Here is a 20,277-nt window from a genome sequence, read left to right on the forward strand (position 1 = left end):
CTTTCCTTAGTTTCTGAACTTGTTGTTTTAATGATGATATGTCGTGGAGTAGTTCTATTTTGATCTGGTCTGTTTGGTGTCCTGGAGGCCTCTTGCATTTGTATGGGAATATCTTTCTCTAGATTTGGGAAATTTTCCGTTATTATTTTGTTGAATATATTACGCATTCCCTTCGCTTGCACCTCTTCTCCTTCTTCGATGCCCATGATTCTCAAGTTTGGTCTTTTGATGGAGTCAGTGAGTTCTTGCATTTTCTTTTCACAGGTCTTGAGTTGTTTAATTAGTAGTTCTTCAGTTTTTCCTTTAATTACCATTTCATCTTCAAGTTCTGAGATTCTGTCTTCTGTTTGTTCTATTCTGCTGGATTGGCTTTCCGTTTTGTTTTGCAGTTCTGTTTCGTTCTTTTTTCTGAGGTTTTCCATATCCTGGCTGTTTTCTTCTTTATTGTTGTCTATTTTTGTCCTGAGTTCATTTATCCATTTATTCATTGTGTTCTCTCTTTCACTTTGGTGTTTATACAGTGCTTCTATGGTTTCCTTTATTTCTTCTTTTGCTTTTTCAAATTCTCTATTTTTATTGTCTTGGAATTTCTTGAGTGTCTCCTGTACATTTTGGTTGACCCTATCCAGTATCATCTCTATAAAATTCTCATTGAGTACTTGTAGTATGTCTTCTTTTAAATTATTCTTGTAGGCTTCATTGGGTCCTTTGGCATAGTTTATCTTCATTTTGTTGGAGTCTGGCTCTGAGTTTCTGTTCTCTTCATTCCCCTCTGGTTCCTGTACTAATGTTTTGCTGTGGGGAAACTGGTTTCCTTGTTTTTTCTGTCTTCCTGTCATTGTCCTTGGTGTTGTTACTGTCCCTGTACTGTGTGCAATTAAGTATTTTCTAGCTTGTAATAATAACAATGGTAATATTGAGAATGGAAGAGTGAGCTGAGATGGAAAGCAAGAAGTTAAAGAAAAGGGGAAAACAAATATACAGACAAGAGGGAGAAAGCAGAACAAGGTATCAGACAAGAGAGTTTCGAAGGTATAAACAGGGAGTGTTAGTGTACTAATCGACAGTAAGCTGAACAGACAATAGAGAGACAGAGAGAGGATTGAAAATCAAAGATAAAAAAAATAAAAAATAAGTATATGAAAGTAATATCTATTTATAAAAATGAATTAAAATAAAATGGAAAATAGGAAATTAAAAAAAAAAAAAAAAAAAACCAAAAAACTTCCAAGTTTATATGCAATGCAATTTCAGTCTTAATAATTTGGATGTCCGTCTTAATCTCCAGTCCTGGAGTTGGTGCCTCAGATGTTGTTCTGTAGTTGTCTCATCAAAGGGGATGCATAAAGTGGAACAAAACTACACTCACACACACACAGAAGAAAAAAAAAAAAAAAAAAAAGCCCCACCAAGTGTCCCCAGTTCAAATGCAATAGTTTCAGTAAGTTTTTCGGCTTGCAGGTGTAATTTGGTTGTTCTCTCATCAAAGGTAGGGAGAAAAAGAAAAAAAAAAGCGTCTGGAGGCAGTTCTGAGAGTGGTATCTGCAACTGTGGCTTGCCTGCCTGCTGCTCTCAGCCTGTAGCTGGCGGCGTTATTTATGCAGATCTCTGGGGTGAGCTTAGCACTCACCTGGTCCCACAGGCTTTGTTTGCTCAGAGTTCTCCTGTGCGGGGGAGGGGGGCCTCTGCTACAGGCTTTTCCCTTTCCAAGCACTGGGAAAGGCGACACTGCCCCGTTGTCAGGCCTGCGTGTTTATTTACAGTTCACGTGGGAAGTGGGTCTTCCCTCCTCTCACAAGCGTCCCCGCTCCTGGTTGCTGGCGCGCCCCGCTCCCGCCAGAGCCTCTCCGGCCCGCCCGGCTCGTTTATTTACAGTCCCGGGAAGGCTTCCCTTCCCCCAATCTTCAGCGCTCAGGGCGCCCCACCCTCTTTCCAGCGTGTCTTAACTGTTCTTATTGCTTAGTACTCAGTTTCTCTTTTTTTCCCGGGTGGAGGTCAGTCTGTCCAGGGGGCTATGCTGCTCTGGCCCAGGCTTGTCTGTGGGGGAACCGCAGTACCGCGAAGCTCACCTGGTCCGCGTCTTCCCAAGCCGTGTGGGCGCCGGCCACTGCCGGCCCGGGGGCCTCTTTGGTTCTCCGTTTAACGTGAAGTGGAGATTCTCTGCGCCGGCTGGAGATGTGGAGGAGTCAAAGTTATGCCTTTTCTCGGTGATTATGCCTGCAAAGTGTGTCTCCAGCGTCTCTCCAAGATTTCACTATAGGAGGGTCGCTTTCTGCTTCCTACCTCTAGCCGCCATCTTGGAATCCTCTCTTGGAATTTCTTGAGTGTCTCGTGTACATTTTGGTTGACCCTATCCAGTATCATCTCTATAAAATTCTCATTGAGTACCTGTAGTATGTCTTCTTTTAAATTATTCTTGTGGGCTTCATTGGGTCCTTTGGCATAGTTTATCTTCATTTTGTTGGAGTCTGAATCTGAGTACCTGTTTTCTTCATTCCCTTCTGGTTCCTGTACTAATTTTTTGCTGTGGGGAAACTGGTTTCCCTGTTTTTTCTGTCTTCCTGTCATTGTCTTAGGTGTTGTTACTGTCTGTACTGTGTGCAATTAAGTATTTTCTAGCTTGTAATAATAACAATGGTAATATTTAGAATGGAAGGGTGAGCTGAGATGGAAAGCAAGAAGTTAAAGAAATGGGAAAACCAAATACACAGACTGGAGGGAGAAAACAGAAGAAGGTATCAGACAAGAAGATTTCAAAGGTATAAACAGGGAGCTTTAGTGTACTAATCGACAGTAAGCTGAACAGACATTAGAGAGACAGAGAGAGGATTGAAAATCAATACTAAAAAAAAAAGTAAGAATAAAAATAAAAAATAAGTAAATGAAAGAAAAATCTATTTATAAAAATGTCTTAAAATAAAATGAAAAAATAGAAAATTTAAAAAAAAACAAAAAACGAAAAAATCTCCAAGTTCAAATGCAGTGAAGTCTCAGTCTCCAATCCTGGAGATGGTGCCTCAGATGTTGTTCTGTAATTGTCTCATCAAAGGGGGTGCATAAAGTAGAACAAAAGTACACACACGCGCACAAAAAAAACCCCACCAAGTGTCCCAAGTTCAAATGCAATACAGTTTCAGTAAGTTTTTCAGCTTGCAGGTGTAATTCGGTTGTTCTCTCATCAAAGGTAGGGAGACAAAGAAAAAAAAAAAAGTCTGGAGACAGTGCTGAGAATGTTATCTGCAGCTGTGGCTTGCCTGCCTGCTGCTGTCAGCCTGCTGTTGCTGGAGGCGTTATTTATGCAGATCTCTGGGGTGAGCTTAGCACTCACCTGGCCCTCCAGGCTTTGTTTGCTCAGATTTCTCCTGTGCATGAGCCTCTGCTACAAGCTTTCCCCTTTCCAAGCACTGGGAAAGGTGACACTGCACCCATGTTCTCAGGCCTGCGTGTTTATTTACAGTTCATGTGGGGGGTGGTCTTCCCCGCTTTCCTGTGCAGTTCTCCTCCCACCTCCGCTTTCACAATCTTTCCTGCTCCTGATTAGTGGGCGGTGCTACTGCTCCTGCCAGCTGCCATGTTTGTTTACAGCTCATGTGGGAAGTGGGTCTTCCCTTCTCTCCTGTGGAGTTTTCCTCCCTCTGCCACTCTCACAAGCTTCCCCGCTCCTGGTTGCTGGGCGTGCCCTTGCTCCCGCCAGAGGCTCTCCGGCCCGCCCAGCTTGTTTATTTACAGTCCCGGGAAGGGTTCCCTTCCCCCAATCTTTGGCGCTCAGTGCACCCCACCCTCTTTCCTGTGTGTCTTTATTGCTCTTATTGCTTATTACTCAGTTTCTCTTTTTTTCCCCGGGTGGAGGTCAGTCTGTCCAGGGGGCTATGCTGCTCTGGCCCAGGCTTGTCTGTAGGAGTACCGTGGTACCGCGAAGCTCACCTGGTCCGCATCTTCCCAAGCCGTCTGGGCGCCGGCGAGTGGCGGCCCGGGGGCCCTCCTTGTTTCTCCGTTTAACGTGAAGTGGAGATTCTCTGCACCAGCTGGAGGTGTGGAGGGGTCAAAGTTATGCCTTTTCTCAGTGATTATGCCTGCAAAGTGTGTCTCCAGCGTCTCTCCAAGATTTCACTATAGGAGGCTCGCTTTCTGCTTCCTCCCTCTAGCCGCCATCTTGGAATCCCCCCTAGTGATCATTTTTTAAAGAAAATATCAACCCTATATATCCCTACTGGAAAATACATATGAACAAGATAGCATAAAACTAAAGTGAGATTCACTGAAGAACAAACCTTTCAAATCCATCTTTTATTCTTGTCTGTTGCATAGTGACTTAGATAAGTACCTACTTTTAATAAGTAGATGAAGAGTTATAATGTAAAACATATAAGGCAATTTTTATTCATGGTTAGATATGGGTTCATATACAATTACATTTATGGAAGTAAATAAAATTGTCATTTTATATTTAAACAAGTAATCTAACATTTCATTTAACAGAAAGCAAAAGAAAACCTAAAATAATTAAGTCCACTGATACTACTTGAATGAATTGGACATTTGTTATCTTTCTGCTATAGTCCTGTGCATTTTACTCAAAAAAGCAATGTGAACTTCAAAATGTAAGAAATAAAAGAACTTGAGAGTCCATTTGCAAAAGAAAAAAAAAGAAAAAAAATGTTTACAAATGAAAGAAACATATAATTTAGCTCAGCAGGACTTCTACATATCCAAGAGTAATGCAGATGTATAGCCACAATTTTTTGAAAATGAAAATTTCTTCCTAGTCTTTCTTGTTATTCTGTTTTAGCAAAGCTTACATAAAACAAAATGTTATAAATATTTGTTAATATTTTAAAATGTTTCAGGAGTCTTTTGAGATTAGTCATTACTTTTTAAAGTGAATTTTTTTTGTTGTATTTTTTTTTTTTGGTGGTGGTGGTACTAGGGTTTGAATTCAGGGCTTTGCACTTAACAGCTTAAAGCCATGTCTCCAACATAAAAAAGAATGTTAATTCTTTTTGTTTGTTTGTATGTTTGTTTTGAGACAGGGTTCTTGTTAGGTGGTCCAGGCTGACTTTTAACTTAAAATTCTCCTGCCTCTGCCTCCTGAGCACTGGTATTACAGGCATGTCACACAACACCCAGCTAAGTATTAATTATTAAATAAGAACATTATAAGTGTTTTAAAGTTACATTAGCATTTGTAGATAACATTCAACAAACATGAACATAACACAGTATCATAGTAAATAGTTTCATTTATTTAGGGAATGTCCTTAAGAGTCAGGAAGGTATGGGAGGGAGCTGAAGAAACCTAAGAGACTGGGCCTAACAAGAGGATACGGAACAATCATAATAGTAATGATTTCCATACATTTATAAAATCCTCAGTAAATGTTAAAAGAATGTATTCTTATATTAAGTGAGAACTTGGAGATGACGATAACAATCATAACAATGTATACACATGTGAGTAAATGTAAAAACGATAAAATAAAATTTAAAAAAAATAACAATTCCAGCCTTGGAAGAGTTATCAATAGGGGTAATTAGGTTTGAGAGCAGAGAAAGTGATAGTTCATAACTAACCTGAAGACAGATCAGAAAGGGAGGCAATCATTCTGTGATAAGACCTACCTTGATGAGTGAAGACAGAAGACCATACACACAGCAGGCCTCAATAAAGTCAACTGAAGAGAAGTGAGAGAAGAAAATGAAAACCTTATTTACAGCAAACTATGGTGTTCCTATAGAGAACACATGGACTCATTCTTGTGGAGGGAAACCCAGGAAGAGGAGGAAAAAGAATGTTATATTCACTGTACAATTGCCCAATACTTTTCCTCAACTCCATAAGTATATTAACAACAGGCCTCTGAGTTTGGGAAAACAGTTTATATTTACTGTCTGAATATTTTAGTGCTTAATTGATTGATGAGTAAAGAAAGAGGCAAAGAAAAAGAGGATAAGCTTCTGATGGAGAATAGTGAAGCTTTCTTAGAGCACCTCAAGAAAGCTAGAATTTAATGGTTAAGATTATCTAGGGAAACCCTGGGCTACTGATAAACTGACCTTGTTTGCAAGGTCACTCACATCACTCACCCCGGACATAATGTGCTGCCACAAGTCCAAAGCAATGGGATCAACCATCCACCAACTGAAACCCCTCCAAAACTGTGAGCCAAAATAAACCCTTACTCCTATGTCCCATAAATTTTATACTGTACCAGGGATACCAAATATCATCTCCTGGAGACTGTGTTGCTTACTCACCTCAGGCCAAAGATATTCCTTAGTGAGTAACCACCAGAGAACAATTTAATAAAAGTGAAAAACATGTATTACACACAGGGTAGTGATGAGCTACATGTGAGTTGGTTTTTAGGTTTTCTTTTTTTTTCGGCACTGGGGATTGAACCCAGGGCCTTGCACATGCTAGGAAGCATCCTACCACTTGACCTACACTCACAGCCCTTTTGTTTTTATTTTGTTTTTGAGACAGAGTCTTGCTAACTTTGCCTGGGGTTGGATTTGCATTCACATATTTCTGCCTCTGCCTCTGGAGTAACTGGGATTATAATCATGTACCATCATACCCAACTAGCCTCTTTGATTCTAATCATAGTTTAAAGTAAAGTAACTGTCAGTTTCCAATCCTAAGAACCATGAAGTGAATGATGGGGGGTATATCATCAAACTGTAAGAACTTGCATAAATGTCACAATGTACCGCCAGTACAACAATAAAAAAATAGTGAAAAAAAAAAAGAACCATGAAGTACTTGAACAAAAGTGGAAACTTAGGTTTTTTGGTTTGTTTTTGGTGGGAATGAGATTTGGACTAAGGGGTTCACACTTGCAAAGAAGGTGCTCTACCACTTGAGCCATACTTCCAGTTCATTTTGCTCTGGTTATTTTGAAGAGGGAGTCTTGCAAACTGTTTGCCTGGGTTGGCTTCAAACCTCACTCCTCTGGATCTTAGCTTCCCAAGTAGCTAGGATTACAGGTATGAGCCACAGACACCCAACTCTGGTTGTTCTTTTTTGATATGGGATCTTGCTATGTAGCCTATGCTGGCCTTGAACTCAATATCCCCTTGCCTCAGCCTGGGGCAAGTGCTGGGATTGTAGATGTGTACCACCATGCCTAGCTAATTTAGTTATTTTTCAAAGAATTTAGTTTTGGGTATCACTACAAAGTCATTTAACAAGACATTTAATAGGTGTCAATCATATACCAGACACAGTGACTTACTCTCCAATGTATTATGTGAAGGAAGTAACTCTTTCTATAGGAATGAAAGGGAGAAAAAAGTAGTCCAGAGATATTTTTAGGCTCTAGTAAAGAGTCAGTGCTTTTAGCAATGGCAGACTTCAAGTTTCTGCACTGTAACCTAGGCAACTGTATCATAATCTTCACTTCAGAGGTGTTATCTATAGTCAAGCTATAGAAAAATAATAATGTATTGTACAGATGTGTGACCCCAAAATTAGTAATTTTCAAGTCAACTAAGAGCAAGTGAAGCTAGAGGTCTTATTTAGGTTTTTCTTTGGTAATAATATTCCTTATTTTTTGTTTGTCATTTGTGTAGTTATCTTAACACCAGTAGCTGTAGCTTGGTTTAGTCATAAGGGACTCCTCGTCTATAAACGTTCTGACCTTGTGGCCTGAATAATCTGGTGTTTTATGAGAAGGCTGCTGAAAAAACACATCATGCTTTTAATAGGTAACAGGTTAAGGGCCCAGAATTTATTTCCCTGTGTCCCCTCATGGTAGTCCCTACCTGTCTAACATTTAGAACAGCATTATGTATCTGTTTTAAAAGCTTGTTACTGTGTGGACCATATCATGGGAAGTTTAAGTCTTGTTGTGCATATTATATAAATAAATTGGTTATGAAGAAGTTGGCTGAAAAACTGTTCACTAAAATAACAGATTTCATAGTGAAAGCAGTAATTTTTTAAACAATTTTTTTCAAAAGATGTATTGAGTGAAACAATATATCAGTTTAAAATAACATTTCTAATCATAATTTTCACTTTTTTAGTATTGTGTGTGTGTGTGTTAGTGGGGATTGAACCCAGGACCTCCACATGGTAGGCAAGTGGTCTATCACTTGAGTTATGCCCCCAGCCCTCACTTTTTAGTCTTATTTCTTCAATATTTTAGTAACTTTGATAATATTTTCTTTATCCCCTCCCCCACCCTGAAGCTTTTCTCTGTAAGAACCAGAATAAAACAACAGGAAACAAAAAACAAAATGAAACAAAAAACAAGAGAAAATTAATGGTCATTCTTCTTGGCTAAAACTGGAAAAAAAAAGCATATGTGAAATAGCATTTTAATTATAGAATGTGGAATATCACAGTTATTATATTATACTACATAGACAAATACATAATTAATGCCATTCTGATGAATTATGTATAGTTTCCAAAAGTAAAGCAGGCATCATTGGATGATCATTTTGTAAACAAGTATATCCAATTGAGAGTGATCATTGTTTGTAAACAATGACAAAATGTACTTATTCCAATTAAATTGCTTCCCTTCAATTATTCTGTGTACCATAACTTGTAAAACATAAAAAGGGTAAAGAAATTAGCAACCATGTCTAAAAAGCTCCAAAGAGATGGATGTTTCTAATTATGAAAGAAACCAAGACATTCTCATGAAAAGAAGCAAACGGTATGTTTTAAAAGACTCATTAATCCCTACCTCCAAAGTCCCCTTCCTAAATGTAACTACAGTTAAACATGTTAAGTATGCTTTCTCATGTATTCTATGTTTACTTAAAAAAGCATTTTCACAAGCATAGTGCTAGGGGTTGAACCTCGGGCCTTCCACATGCAAAACACATGTTCTACCTCTTAGCTACACTCCTAGCACCACAATTTACTTTTTTAACTTATTATATATAAGAGTTAGAACATATTAGCTAGCCTTTTGATTGATGTTTAGGTTATTACCACTTGTCAGTAAAAATAATGCTACATTGAACTTCTTTGTTTATATATCTCTGCATTCTTGCACAAATGGTTTTTTAGTACAAATGCTTATAAGTAGAATTGTTACCTCAAAGGATATACAAGAGTTGAAAATTTTTTTTTGTTTGTAAATTTTTTTGCTGGTATGGGATTTGAACTCAGGGCCTCCCTCTTGCTAGACAGGTGTTCTACCACTTGAGCCATTTTGCCAGCCCTGTTTGTAAAATTTTGTTGAAACTACTAAATCATATCTCAGAAAGTAGTACTGTATACACCTATGAGTAGGGTATGAGAGTTAAGAAACAGAATGTTCAAGGTTTTGGCAATTTGGATGTCTTTAAGCTATTCTTCTTTACAATAGTTGTCAATATGGGATGGTCTATTTTTATTTTCTTTCTTCTGTACCATTTGAATGTCACCTGGCTTGATAGGAGTTTCTGAATAATTGTTCTGAGAACTGAAACTGTAACTCTACCCTCAATCACAAAGATCTTAAGATTTCCTACATCCACTTTTTTATGACCATATTACTTATACTATGTTAAAAAAAATCCCTTCTGGAGGTCTCAGGATGGGATGGTAAAATTTACTAGTCCTTATGCACTTGAGCCTATACCAAGTATATAGTTAATAGTTCATTCCTAACAGTGTAATAAGGCTTTTTTCTCTGAAGAAAATGTGTTTTCTGACTTTCTGTTATTATTCCATACTTACATAGCATGTTTGCAAAGCTCTTTTATAAATATTCCATTTGATGGAATTTTATGCAGCCATGAAGAAGAACGAAATGTTATCATTCGCAGGTAAATGGATGGAATTGGAGAACATCATTCTGAGTGAGGTTAGCCTGGCCCAAAAGACCAAAAATTGTATGTTCTCCCTCATATGTGGACATTAGATGAAGGGCAAACACAACAAGGGGATTGGACTTTGAGCACATGATAAAAGCTTTAGCACAGAAGGGAGGGGTGAGGATAGGTAAGACACCTAAAAAACCAGATAGCATTTGTTGCCCTTAATGCAGAGAAACTAAAGCAGATACCTTAAAAGCAACTGAGGCCAATAGCAGAAGGGGACCAGGAACTAGAGAAAAGTTTAGTTCGAGAAGAATTAACTTAGAAGGTAACACACATGCACAGGAAATCAATGTGAGTCAACTCCCTGTATAGCTATCCTTATCTCAACTAGCAAAAACCCTTGGTCCTTCCTATTATTGCTTATACTTTCTTCAACAAAATTAGAGATAAGGGCAAAATAGTTTCTGCTGGGTAGCGAGGGGGTGGGGGGGGGAGAGGGAGGAGTGGGGAAAGGAGGGAGATGACCCAAATCTTGTATGCACATATGAATAAAATAAAAATTTTAAAAAATTCCATTTGATTTTCATGATAACCCAGTGTGGTGACTAGGAAGGTATTTTCATTTCTACTTAGTAGATAGAACAAGGTCAATGTACTAGGTCACTGAACTTTTCATGACCATATATCAGGACTGTATATTCCTTTGGAAGAATTTTTTTTTCATGGTAGTAGGGTTTGAACTCAGGGCCTACACCTTGAGTCACTCCTCCAGCCCTTTTTTGATGAGGCTTTTTTTAGATAGGGTCTCTTAAACTATTTGCCTGGGCTGGCTTTGAACTCATGACTGTCCTGAGTAGCTAGGATTACAAGTGTGAGCCAACAGTGCCCAGCCTTTTGGAGAAATTTTATAACACTTTATTTTTTATGTGATACTGGGGTTTAAAATCAGGACCTCATGCTTGCTAAACAGGTATTCTACCACTTGAGCCACACCCTCAGCCCTTTTGGATAGTCTCTAGTGTCCCCCTCTTTCCCATGAGCCTCTGACCTCCTAGGCACTGGGATCACAAGAGACATGCCACCATGCCTAATTTATTGGTTGAGATGGGGGCTCACTACCTTTTTGCCCAGGCTGGCCACAAATTACCATCCTTCTGATCTCTGCCTCCCAAGTAGCTGAGATTTATAGGCATGTACCACCATGCAAGTCACTTTCTTTTTTATTTTTGGCAGCAGTGGGGTTTGAACCTCATGCTTGCTAGGCAGGTGCTCTTACCTCTTGAGCCACTCCACCAGGCCTTTCTTGTGATGGGTTTTTTCAAGATAAATCTTCCTGATCTCTGTGTCCTGAGTAGCTAGGATTATAGGCACCAGCCACTGGCACTCAGCCAACAGTCATGTTCTTAAATCTCCTTTAGAACAAAGTAAACCATGAATTAAAAAGGGAAGGTCTGGGGGCATGGCTCAAGTGATAGAGCACCTGCAAAGCAAGTACGAGCCTCTCTCCCCCACCTAAAAAACTGCCAAAACCAACCAAATAGAAAACCTATTAGCCGGCATGGTAGCTCCAAATCTATAAATTCTACCCACTCAGAAGGTAGGATTGTGGTTTGACACCATCCTGGGGTCTAAACCAATAAAGCTGGCTGTGTTGGCATGTCTGTCATCCTGGCTATGCAGGAAGTATAAATAGGAAGACCTATTAGAAAAATTCCATAGGCTGGGGGTGTGGCTCAAGTGGTAGAGCTCCTGCCTAGGAAGTCCAAAGCCCTGAGTTCAACCCCCCCCAAATGAAAACATCTCTACAAAAAAGAAAATACTTCTCTTTTTTTAATATTTTTACTATTACCCTTCTGAAAAAAAGACATTCTTTTCTGTTTTAGGCAAATTGTATCTAACCATATATTCTGTGACATTCAAAAAATATATGTGAACAGATATTAATTCCTCTTGATTTCTTATAAGGATCACAATTGCTAGTCAGCTATTGACAGATAAGGTGATTTGGGAAAGGAATGATGCGTTTCATGATTTTGAAAAAAACCAATTATTAAAAAATTAGTTTCCTTTTTTTGACCCACAAAGTCATTAGCTTGCTTTCAGTTTCCTTTTGCAACATTGTTAACTGTAATTTCTTATATATAATTAAGACTTGTACAAAAAGGATCTGGGTGTTCTCATTACCTCTTCTGATCTTTACCTTCAGAAAGGCCATCTCCATGTAGTTGAACAAATAAATACTGGGCTGAGTATCTGAAAAACTGGGCTCTTGCAGAGACTGTAGACTGAGGCTGAACTTGAACAATTTAGCTTTTCTGGGCACATTAGTTCTAGATAATCACTCCAAGGGTCTATTTCAGATCTAGCCATGCATGATTTTAAAGCCTACTAATAAATATTAGTTGAGAGAAGGGATTTCAGTGTGCAGACAACATTGTGGGAACATCTACGGACTCCTACGTAATCAGCGGCTTACCCTATCGGAGAACAGTTCAACAACTAAATACTAAGAAGGCCCGTAAGACCAAAATCAGGTAGCATTGCGTGATGTAGTTCAAGCCACTAGAACCTCAGACAGGCAAGACTAAATAGGTCATTTGAGGTGTGGTTTAGGTAACCGGTCTGGCGGCCTAGATGGTTGCCTAGTAACCTGAAGAGCAAAGGCAGAGCACTCCAGTACCACACTACATAACGAAAGCCTAAAAGGAGGGCTGAGGTTATAACTCAGAAGCAGAGCACTTGCTCGGCACATGCAAGGCCCTGCATTGGATCCCCATCACCTAACAAAAACCAAGACCAAAACAACAACAACAACAACAAAAAAACCCAAGTCAAACAAACAAAAACGTGGATAAAACGAGATTAAAGGTACTTAACTGCGAAAGTAGAAATAAGGAAAATTAAAAGCGAAAAATTTTTCCTGAAACTAAACCCCTACATTCAATTTACCTAGGTAAAACTAGGGCTCAGGTATTTGTATCCGTAGTTCAAGGGGAGGTTTTTCAACCAGGCTCCAGGGCATCTCTGAGGGGGAAGGTATCTAATTATGTACGTCAGCCAAAGAGAATCAACTCCGGCTAGCGAGTGTCTCAATACAGAAGGTCCCCGCTGGGGAAATTCCCGACTTCGGCCTGCAACGCCGCAAACAGCGCTTGCGGTGGCCAGGAAACCCTCGGCGCGTTCTTCCCGGTGTTAGCCCCGCCTCTTAAGGCGCTTCCGCCACCGCGAGCCTCAAAACTCTCCCTTTCATTGGCTAGCGTCTGGCCGAGGATGGGCGGGGGAAATGCGTCAGTCTGTGCAGTCACTTCCGGCCCGGGAGCGCGCGGGTTGATTCGTCCTTCCTTAGCCGAGGGTTCTCGCAGCTGGGAAATGGCGGGTAAGTTCCCGGGAAAAGTTTACCAAGGGGAGGAGGCGGGCAGATCTGGGAAAGAACGCCGAGATGGGGGTGACAGCGATCGCCTGGAACTTTCGGGCCCTCGTCTGAGTTCCAGAAGGCCTGCTCTGGCCGGAAAGCTCAGAACTCTGAGTCTAGCTTCTGGTCGGTGGTGATCCGCTCCCCCGCCCCCAACTGCTTAGGGTTCTGTGCCTTCTGCGAGCAACCAGTCGGCTACCAAGGGCCAGAGACTCCGGGAAGGGCGTCACGATTGGGGTTTGCAAAGTGCCAAGTGCGTTCCGGCCTGTTCTCTTCCTGTGCCTTTTCCCCTCTGCCGCCTCGGCTGTAATACATCTGTTGTGTTCCCACCAGCCGATTTAATACTCAAATCTTCCTCCTCCCACTACGATCATCTCCGAGCTAGGGCATTCACTTGGTTCTTGACTGACTTCGTAATCGACTTCCTATCCCTCACACGGTCGAATTTCGGGGTCCTTTTAGAGGCCTGTCTCAGTGTAGGAATGCTATAGAATTCTTCTGTTGTATTCTACTTTGTTCTCTTTTTATTGAGTCCCTGCAGCTTGCAACATTTCAAAACTTAAAATTTTCAAATCTGTCTCCCCAATTGAAAAAAAAACTTATAATTGCTATTTGTACTTGTATTGAGACTCCCTTTTTTTTTTTTTTTACAATTACCTATCTTTTGACTTGCTGAGAAGTTAATCTTCTATCAGTTTTATTCCTGTGCCTTCTCAGTAGTATCACTACACATTCAGCATTCCATTTTTATAGACAGGCTGTAGCATAAGGTCTGTAAATGTTTAAGGAAGGACTGTTCTACCAGACAGAGACTAGGATATGGAGGTACACTGGTACCACAAAAGAAGGGGGCATATGGACTGTGTAAGGTGTTTATATTTCTCTCTCTCTTTTTTTGGAAGGAACTGGGGTTTGAACTCAGGGCCTTGGCCCTTGTGAGGCAGTTGTTCTACCACTAGAGCCATTCCTCCAGCCCTGATTTCTAAAAATTACATCAAAATTCAAATCTCAGCTCCATTACCTACTGGATGAATACCCTTTAACTAAACCTCTTTTTAAGTGTGAGTTTTTGAATGAGAAGTGGGTTTGATACAGTACGTATTTGTAGAATTGTGGTGATTAAACTAACATATGATTTCACACATTACATTGTGTTGCTTAGGCTATACCTGAATTCTTTAAAGTAGATTCTGTATTCCGGGTTTTTTTTTTTTTTTTTTTTTTTTGAAGCAGGGTCTCACTATGCAACCCAGTCTTGGACCCCTGATCCTTCTCCTTCTGCCTCCTGAATGTTAAGATTATAGATGTGCACTACCACAGCTGTCTCAAAAGTGGTTTTTGAGCATGGGCTGTAATGATGCACACTTGTGATTCCAAGTACTTGGGAGGCAGAGATAGAAGGATCATCATCTGTAGTCCAAGGCCAGCCTGGAGGGAAAGTGTGAAAATCAAACTAATATAAAAGGGGAGGGGGAAGGAAGGAAGGATGACTCACATGGTAGAGAACTTGAAGCCCTGAGTTCAAAACTCCAGCACTTAAAAAAAAAGTGAGTTTTGTTTTTCTGTTTCTAATGAGGCATTCATACTCAGTGTATTTATTGAGGAGTATATGGAGAACCATATTTGTGATCTTTTGGCATGTTTTAAATTCTATCCTTATCCTACTTCTGATAAGAACCCTACTTTGGAAGTATTTAAATCATTTCAAACTTAAAAAAACTTTTTTTCTTAGGATTTGGTGCTATGGAGAAATTTTTGGTAGAATATAAGAGTGCAGTGGAGAAGAAATTGGCAGAGTATAAATGTAACACCAACACAGCAATCGAACTGAAATTAGGTATGTATGCCATTTTTATGTGACATATGCGTATTATATATATATATATATAATATACACCATGTGTGCTTGTATGTATAATCTTTTAAAGTTTGAAGTACAGTTTGATTATGTAGCAACCAATTATTTATGTAAACATAGTTTTCTGCATTTATTGAACTCATTCAAACTTTATGAGTTTATTCAAACTCTCATGGAGTGGGTAGATGTTTAAGAGATGCAGATTTTGACATATGGGAAAGACAAACAGTCAGGTATGTGTGCTCAGTTTTTTAAAGATATTTACTGTTGCCTGTGAAAATAAGAGTATTGGTAAGGCTGTGGGAAAAAAATCACTCATGCATTGCTGGTGGGGATGTAAAATGATGTAACTAGCTCAGAAGACAGTTTGGTAGTTTCATTAAAAATTAAGCACATATTAACTATATGACCTAGACAAAAAACAATATTTTTTCCCCCTTGGTGGTACTGGGATTTGAACTCAGGGTGTCATGCCTGAGTGGTAGGCAGGCGCTCTACCACTTGAGCCATGCCCTCAGTCCATGATCCAGCAATTGTATTCCAGATATTTACCTATCTAAGAGGAGTGAAAAACATATCTACACAACAAAATTATACATGAATATTCATAGGAACATTATTTACAATAGCAAAAAATGGAAACATCAGCTAGTAAATGGATAAGGGGTAATATACTATATGATGGAATGCTGTGTGAAAAGAAATGAAACTGATAAACCTGTCACAAGGTGGAGAAACCTCAAAAACTATGCTAAGTGGAAGAAGCCAGACAAAAACACCATATTGTGTGATTTGTATGAAATGTTCCAAAAAGACAAATCCAGAAAGTAGATTAGTGATTGCTCAGTGGTTGGAGGTAGGAACAGAGAGTAATTGGACCTGGGCATGAAGCTGCTTTTTGGGGTGGTAGAAGTGTTTTAAAAATAGATCATGGTGCAACTCAATTTGCTGATTACATACTAAGTGAAAAAAATAATACATGCTTACGAATCCTTCTGTCATTACTCTCTGTGCCTTAGTTTCCTCATCGATAAAATCTTCACAGAAAGATTAGATAGGAGTAAATTTCTTAAACAACTTTTGATGTATAGAAAATAATATTAGCTGCTACTATTATTGAAAACAGTACGAATGTATTAAATACAAAGAAGGTGACAAAGAATGTGACAGTTCCCTGAACTCTCACTTCACAGAAAACATTGATCTAAATTTTTTGTGTGTTCATACATTAATTTTTCTAAAACTAGTATTCTGTTGTACTAGTTGCTTTTTTTATTTTTTAACATTTTTGCGGGGGGGGGGGGAGTGGTACTGGGATTTGAACTGAGGACTTCACGTGTGCTAGGCAGGCACTCTGCTGCAAGAGCCGTGGCTCTTAAATTATGTAATGCAGTATGACTTTCATAACTTAAGTATTTCCTTTTGGGAGGTTTTTGATTTACTTCTCTTTTTGCTATTAAAATAATTTTATAGTAAATGTGCATGTATATATTTTTTTCTACTTACGTCTCTCATAGAATATATGACTATTAATTAAAATGTCAGGGCAGTGTTTCTCAAATTCAGCACCAGTAACATTTTGATTTAAATGTTTTGTGTAGTGGGCTGTCTGATGCATTGGATGAGGTTTAACATCATGTTGCTACTCTGTATTCACTGAATACCAGTAACATTTCAGACATTACCAAACATTCCTTGGGAGCAGTGAGTATAAAGTTGCCCCTGTTTTGAGAGCAATGTGCTAGATGAAAGGGAATGAACACACTGTACCTAAAACAGGGTCTTGCTAACTTTTGCCTGTGGTGACTTCACACTAGTGATCCTCCTGCCTCTGCCTCCTGAGTAGCTGTGATTACAGACGTGAACTACCATGTCCTGCTCTATTTTCTACCTTTATTCATAGTGTGCAGGAAAACTGTGGAAAAAATTATGTTTATATTTTTTCTATATAAAAATCTGGTTTACTCAACGCAAATTCTACACATATGTAATACAAATTCCACATTTGGTATTAGAATGTGGTTATTAAAGGTTAGAATGATAATCTTTGCAGTCAGTAACAATACCTTCCTTCCTTCAAAACAACCTTCTTCCCTTTCTCTTCAGTCCTCTAGATCTCTGCCTTCTCTAGGCAAAATGTTATTGAAACTTACTATGTGACAGGCACAGTACTAGTAGGAATTAGGTACATTTAACTTTTGATTGCATACCAATAATACACCTAAGGGTTATCCTAAGATTGTTTACTCTGTAGCAGGCTTTTTATATTCTGTGTGAAGGGGTGATGGATAGTCTTTCCCATAGGGAATGGATGCTATATAGGAAGAGCAAAGCTTTTTCTCCTTTATCAGTTTTTTTTTTTTTTTGATTTAATAAAGTTTTATTTCTCCAAATGTATAGTTGACTGGCTGCATCTTCACCAGCAGCTGGAGCATCTCCACCCTTAGTATTTCTTGTATAAATTACTTGAGCTCTGTGCTTTGAAACCAATTTGATAAGTCCTTTACTAAGGAGCTCCTGAATGGCTGCCCTGGTCAGAGAACCCAAATCTTCAGCCTCTCAGAGTCCACAGCTGGAGTTCTAAGCTTATTGTCAAACAGGACTAGGTTTTTGAGCTTGTCCCGAACTTTGCCTTTGGACCACTTCTTTTTTGCCTTGCCCCCAGATTTGTTTACTGGGTCTATGTCCTTCTTGGCTGACTTTCCGGTATCTTTCTTCTTCTTCTTGTCCTTGGGCAGCATCGTGAAGCTGGGAGAGCAGCGGCGACCACTGCAGCCTCGCTAGGATGTCGGACAAAAGGAAGCACAGCTCCCCGACCTTTATCAGTTTTTAAGTGTTAGATTAGGGAGTGTTAATTACATTCACAGTGTGCATCATGACTATTATTTCTAAAACTTTTTCATCACCCCAAACAAAAACCGTGTACCAAATAAGTAATGACTCCCCATTTGCCTCACCCCCCAGCTCTTGGTAACCTCCCTATTAAAATCAGGGGTTACATTTGCTTATCATATCTCTTTTGCCTCTTGCAGACTAGAACAGTTAATCTTTTCTTGATTTTTGATGTTCTTGATGCTTTTAAGGCTTATAGACCAGTCAGTATGTGTTATATTCCTGGATTTCAGATTGTATGATGTTTGTGCATGGTTTATTTCAGTTATATATGTTGTGTAGGAATATCACAAAAGTTTTGCTCTGATCTCATTGCACCCTATCAGTTTTTCATCTAACTTTCAGTTCTTTCATTTATTTCCTATGTTTTTTAATGGACTACAATCCGTTATTGTCATTTACTTTGGTTTTCAAATTGTCCCTGACTTAACCACTGGGAGCCCATTTCAGGGTGTCTTGTATCTTTTTTTTACATATTACTTCATTATTTGATTGCTTCATTCTTTGATTACCTTGGAACAAGGTGTTCCAGGCTCATCTGTTATATCTGCTTCAGTCCTGGAATCAGCCATTTCTCCAAGGATCCCTGGTTTCTTTTAATAGAAAGTAGTATTTTTGAAGTCAAGATCTGGGTGCTATGTGAACTTAATGCTGTTAGTGTTGCTCTAACATTAAAAAGAATGGGTCCTCTTAGTAGGCAGAACTTTGTTGTATTCCATTCGATCCCTACCTCCTGCAAAATGATTACTGGTATCATTTCCTTCACCACAATAAGTTTTGCCTATTTTAGGACTAAGCTGTCTCCATCATGATTCTCTGCCTCACCACAGGCACAGCAGTAGGGCTAAATGACCATGAAATAAAACCTCTGAATATGGGAAGCAAAATCAGTCTTTATTCCTTCAAGTTGTTTTTCTTAGGTATTTTGTCACAGTGATGAAAAGTGACTAATACCATCCAGTAAAGAAAAGGTACTTGGAAGAAGAATCAAGGAGCTCAGAGGCTAAGTTGGAAGATTAATTTTCATTAGTTTTGAAGTCACCAAGACTTAAGTCACATGTGGTATTGGAAAAAGTGATAGTGAGCTAGGAGCTGAATTCTTCAGAGTATAAACATAGGATATATGCTGTATTTACAGTTCCTGCATGGTGTATATGGCAATAAGGTACCATTTAGAATTTTAGTCTCTGAGCTTCCATTTTACACCTAGAATGTGTGTGGTACATGTTTTATTGGAAGGGAAATTTTTAGTGGTTATTTTAAATTATTTCAGTTTTGTTTATTTTTTCTCATCTGGTACTGTGGATTGAATTCAGGGCCTTGCACATATTCTACCACTGAATTATAAAAAAAACCTTGTTTTTGTTTTTTATAGTACTGAGGATTGAATTTAGGGCACTTCTAGGCACTTGAGCCACACCCCCAGCCCTTTTATTTTTATCATTTTTGAGGTAGGGGTTCGCTAACTTTATCTGGACTGGCCTGGAACTGAACCTCCTGCTTCCTTCTCCTAGTAGCTAGGATTACAGGCATGCTCTATTATGCCGGGTTTAGGTGTCCCCCCTTCCCTTTTTTTTTTTTTTTGTAGTCCTAGGGTTGGAACTCAAGGCCTTGCCCTTGGTAGTCATGCACTACCACTTGAGCCACTCTGCCTTCCCCCCTTTTTGCTTTTTTTAGTTATTTTCCAGATAAAATCTAGTGTTTTTGCTAGTGATTGGCCTCTGACCATAATCCTCCTCCTACTTTTGGCCTTTAGCATAGCTGGAATTGTAGGCACACACCATCATCCCTGGTTAGTTGAGATGGAGGCTTGCTAAATTTTTGCCTGTCCTTGAATTGCCATCCTCCTAATCTCTACCTCCCGTGTAGCTAGGATTACAGGCATGAGCTACCACTCCTGGCTTAAACCTTGGTTTTTGAGACAATGACTTGATATTATCATCATGAAGTAGCAATCCTCTTGCCTCAGCCTTCTGAGTGCTAAAATTACAGGTATATACCACTACGCTTGGATTATTTCAGTTTTTTTTATTGGATATTTCATATTGCATATTTTTCATGTGCAAAATATAAAATTTCAGAGACAGGTACTGGAAGAAGGTCAATTAATCCTAAATTATTGTAACTGAGGGATGGTGGAGTGACTCAAGTGGTAGAGTGCTTGTGTAATGAGAGTGAGGCCATGAGTTCAAACCTCAGTGCTGCCAAAAAAAAACCCTTGTTTTCAGCTGGGTGCTGGTGGCTCATACCTATAATCCTAGCTACTCAGGAGGCAGAGATCAGGAGGATTGCAGTTTGAAACCAGCCTAGGCAAATAGTTTGTGAGACCCTATCTTGAAAAACCTATCAC

At 39.2% G+C, this 20,277-nt stretch overlaps 2 protein-coding genes and 1 pseudogene across 2 annotated transcripts in view; 1 reads left to right on the plus strand and 2 right to left on the minus strand.

Annotated features, from left to right (window-relative positions):
* Slc25a12 (solute carrier family 25 member 12) overlaps positions 1–20,277 on the minus strand; it is a 190,227-nt gene that overhangs the window by 115,466 nt on the left and 54,484 nt on the right. The gene's annotated exons all lie outside the window — the stretch shown is intronic.
* The window catches only part of Hat1 (histone acetyltransferase 1), a 46,105-nt gene continuing 38,866 nt past the window's right edge, over positions 13,039–20,277 (plus strand). The window contains exons 1-2 of the mRNA XM_074071105.1: positions 13,039–13,141; positions 14,910–15,014. Of these exons, the coding sequence (XP_073927206.1) occupies positions 13,135–13,141; positions 14,910–15,014 (112 nt within the window). The 5' untranslated portion in view covers positions 13,039–13,134. The remainder of the gene's footprint in view (positions 13,142–14,909; positions 15,015–20,277) is intronic.
* Positions 17,283–17,776, minus strand: LOC109689022 (small ribosomal subunit protein eS25-like; annotated as a pseudogene).

Source organism: Castor canadensis, chromosome 4 (assembly GCF_047511655.1).
Source record: "Castor canadensis chromosome 4, mCasCan1.hap1v2, whole genome shotgun sequence".
NCBI lineage: Eukaryota > Metazoa > Chordata > Mammalia > Rodentia > Castoridae > Castor > Castor canadensis.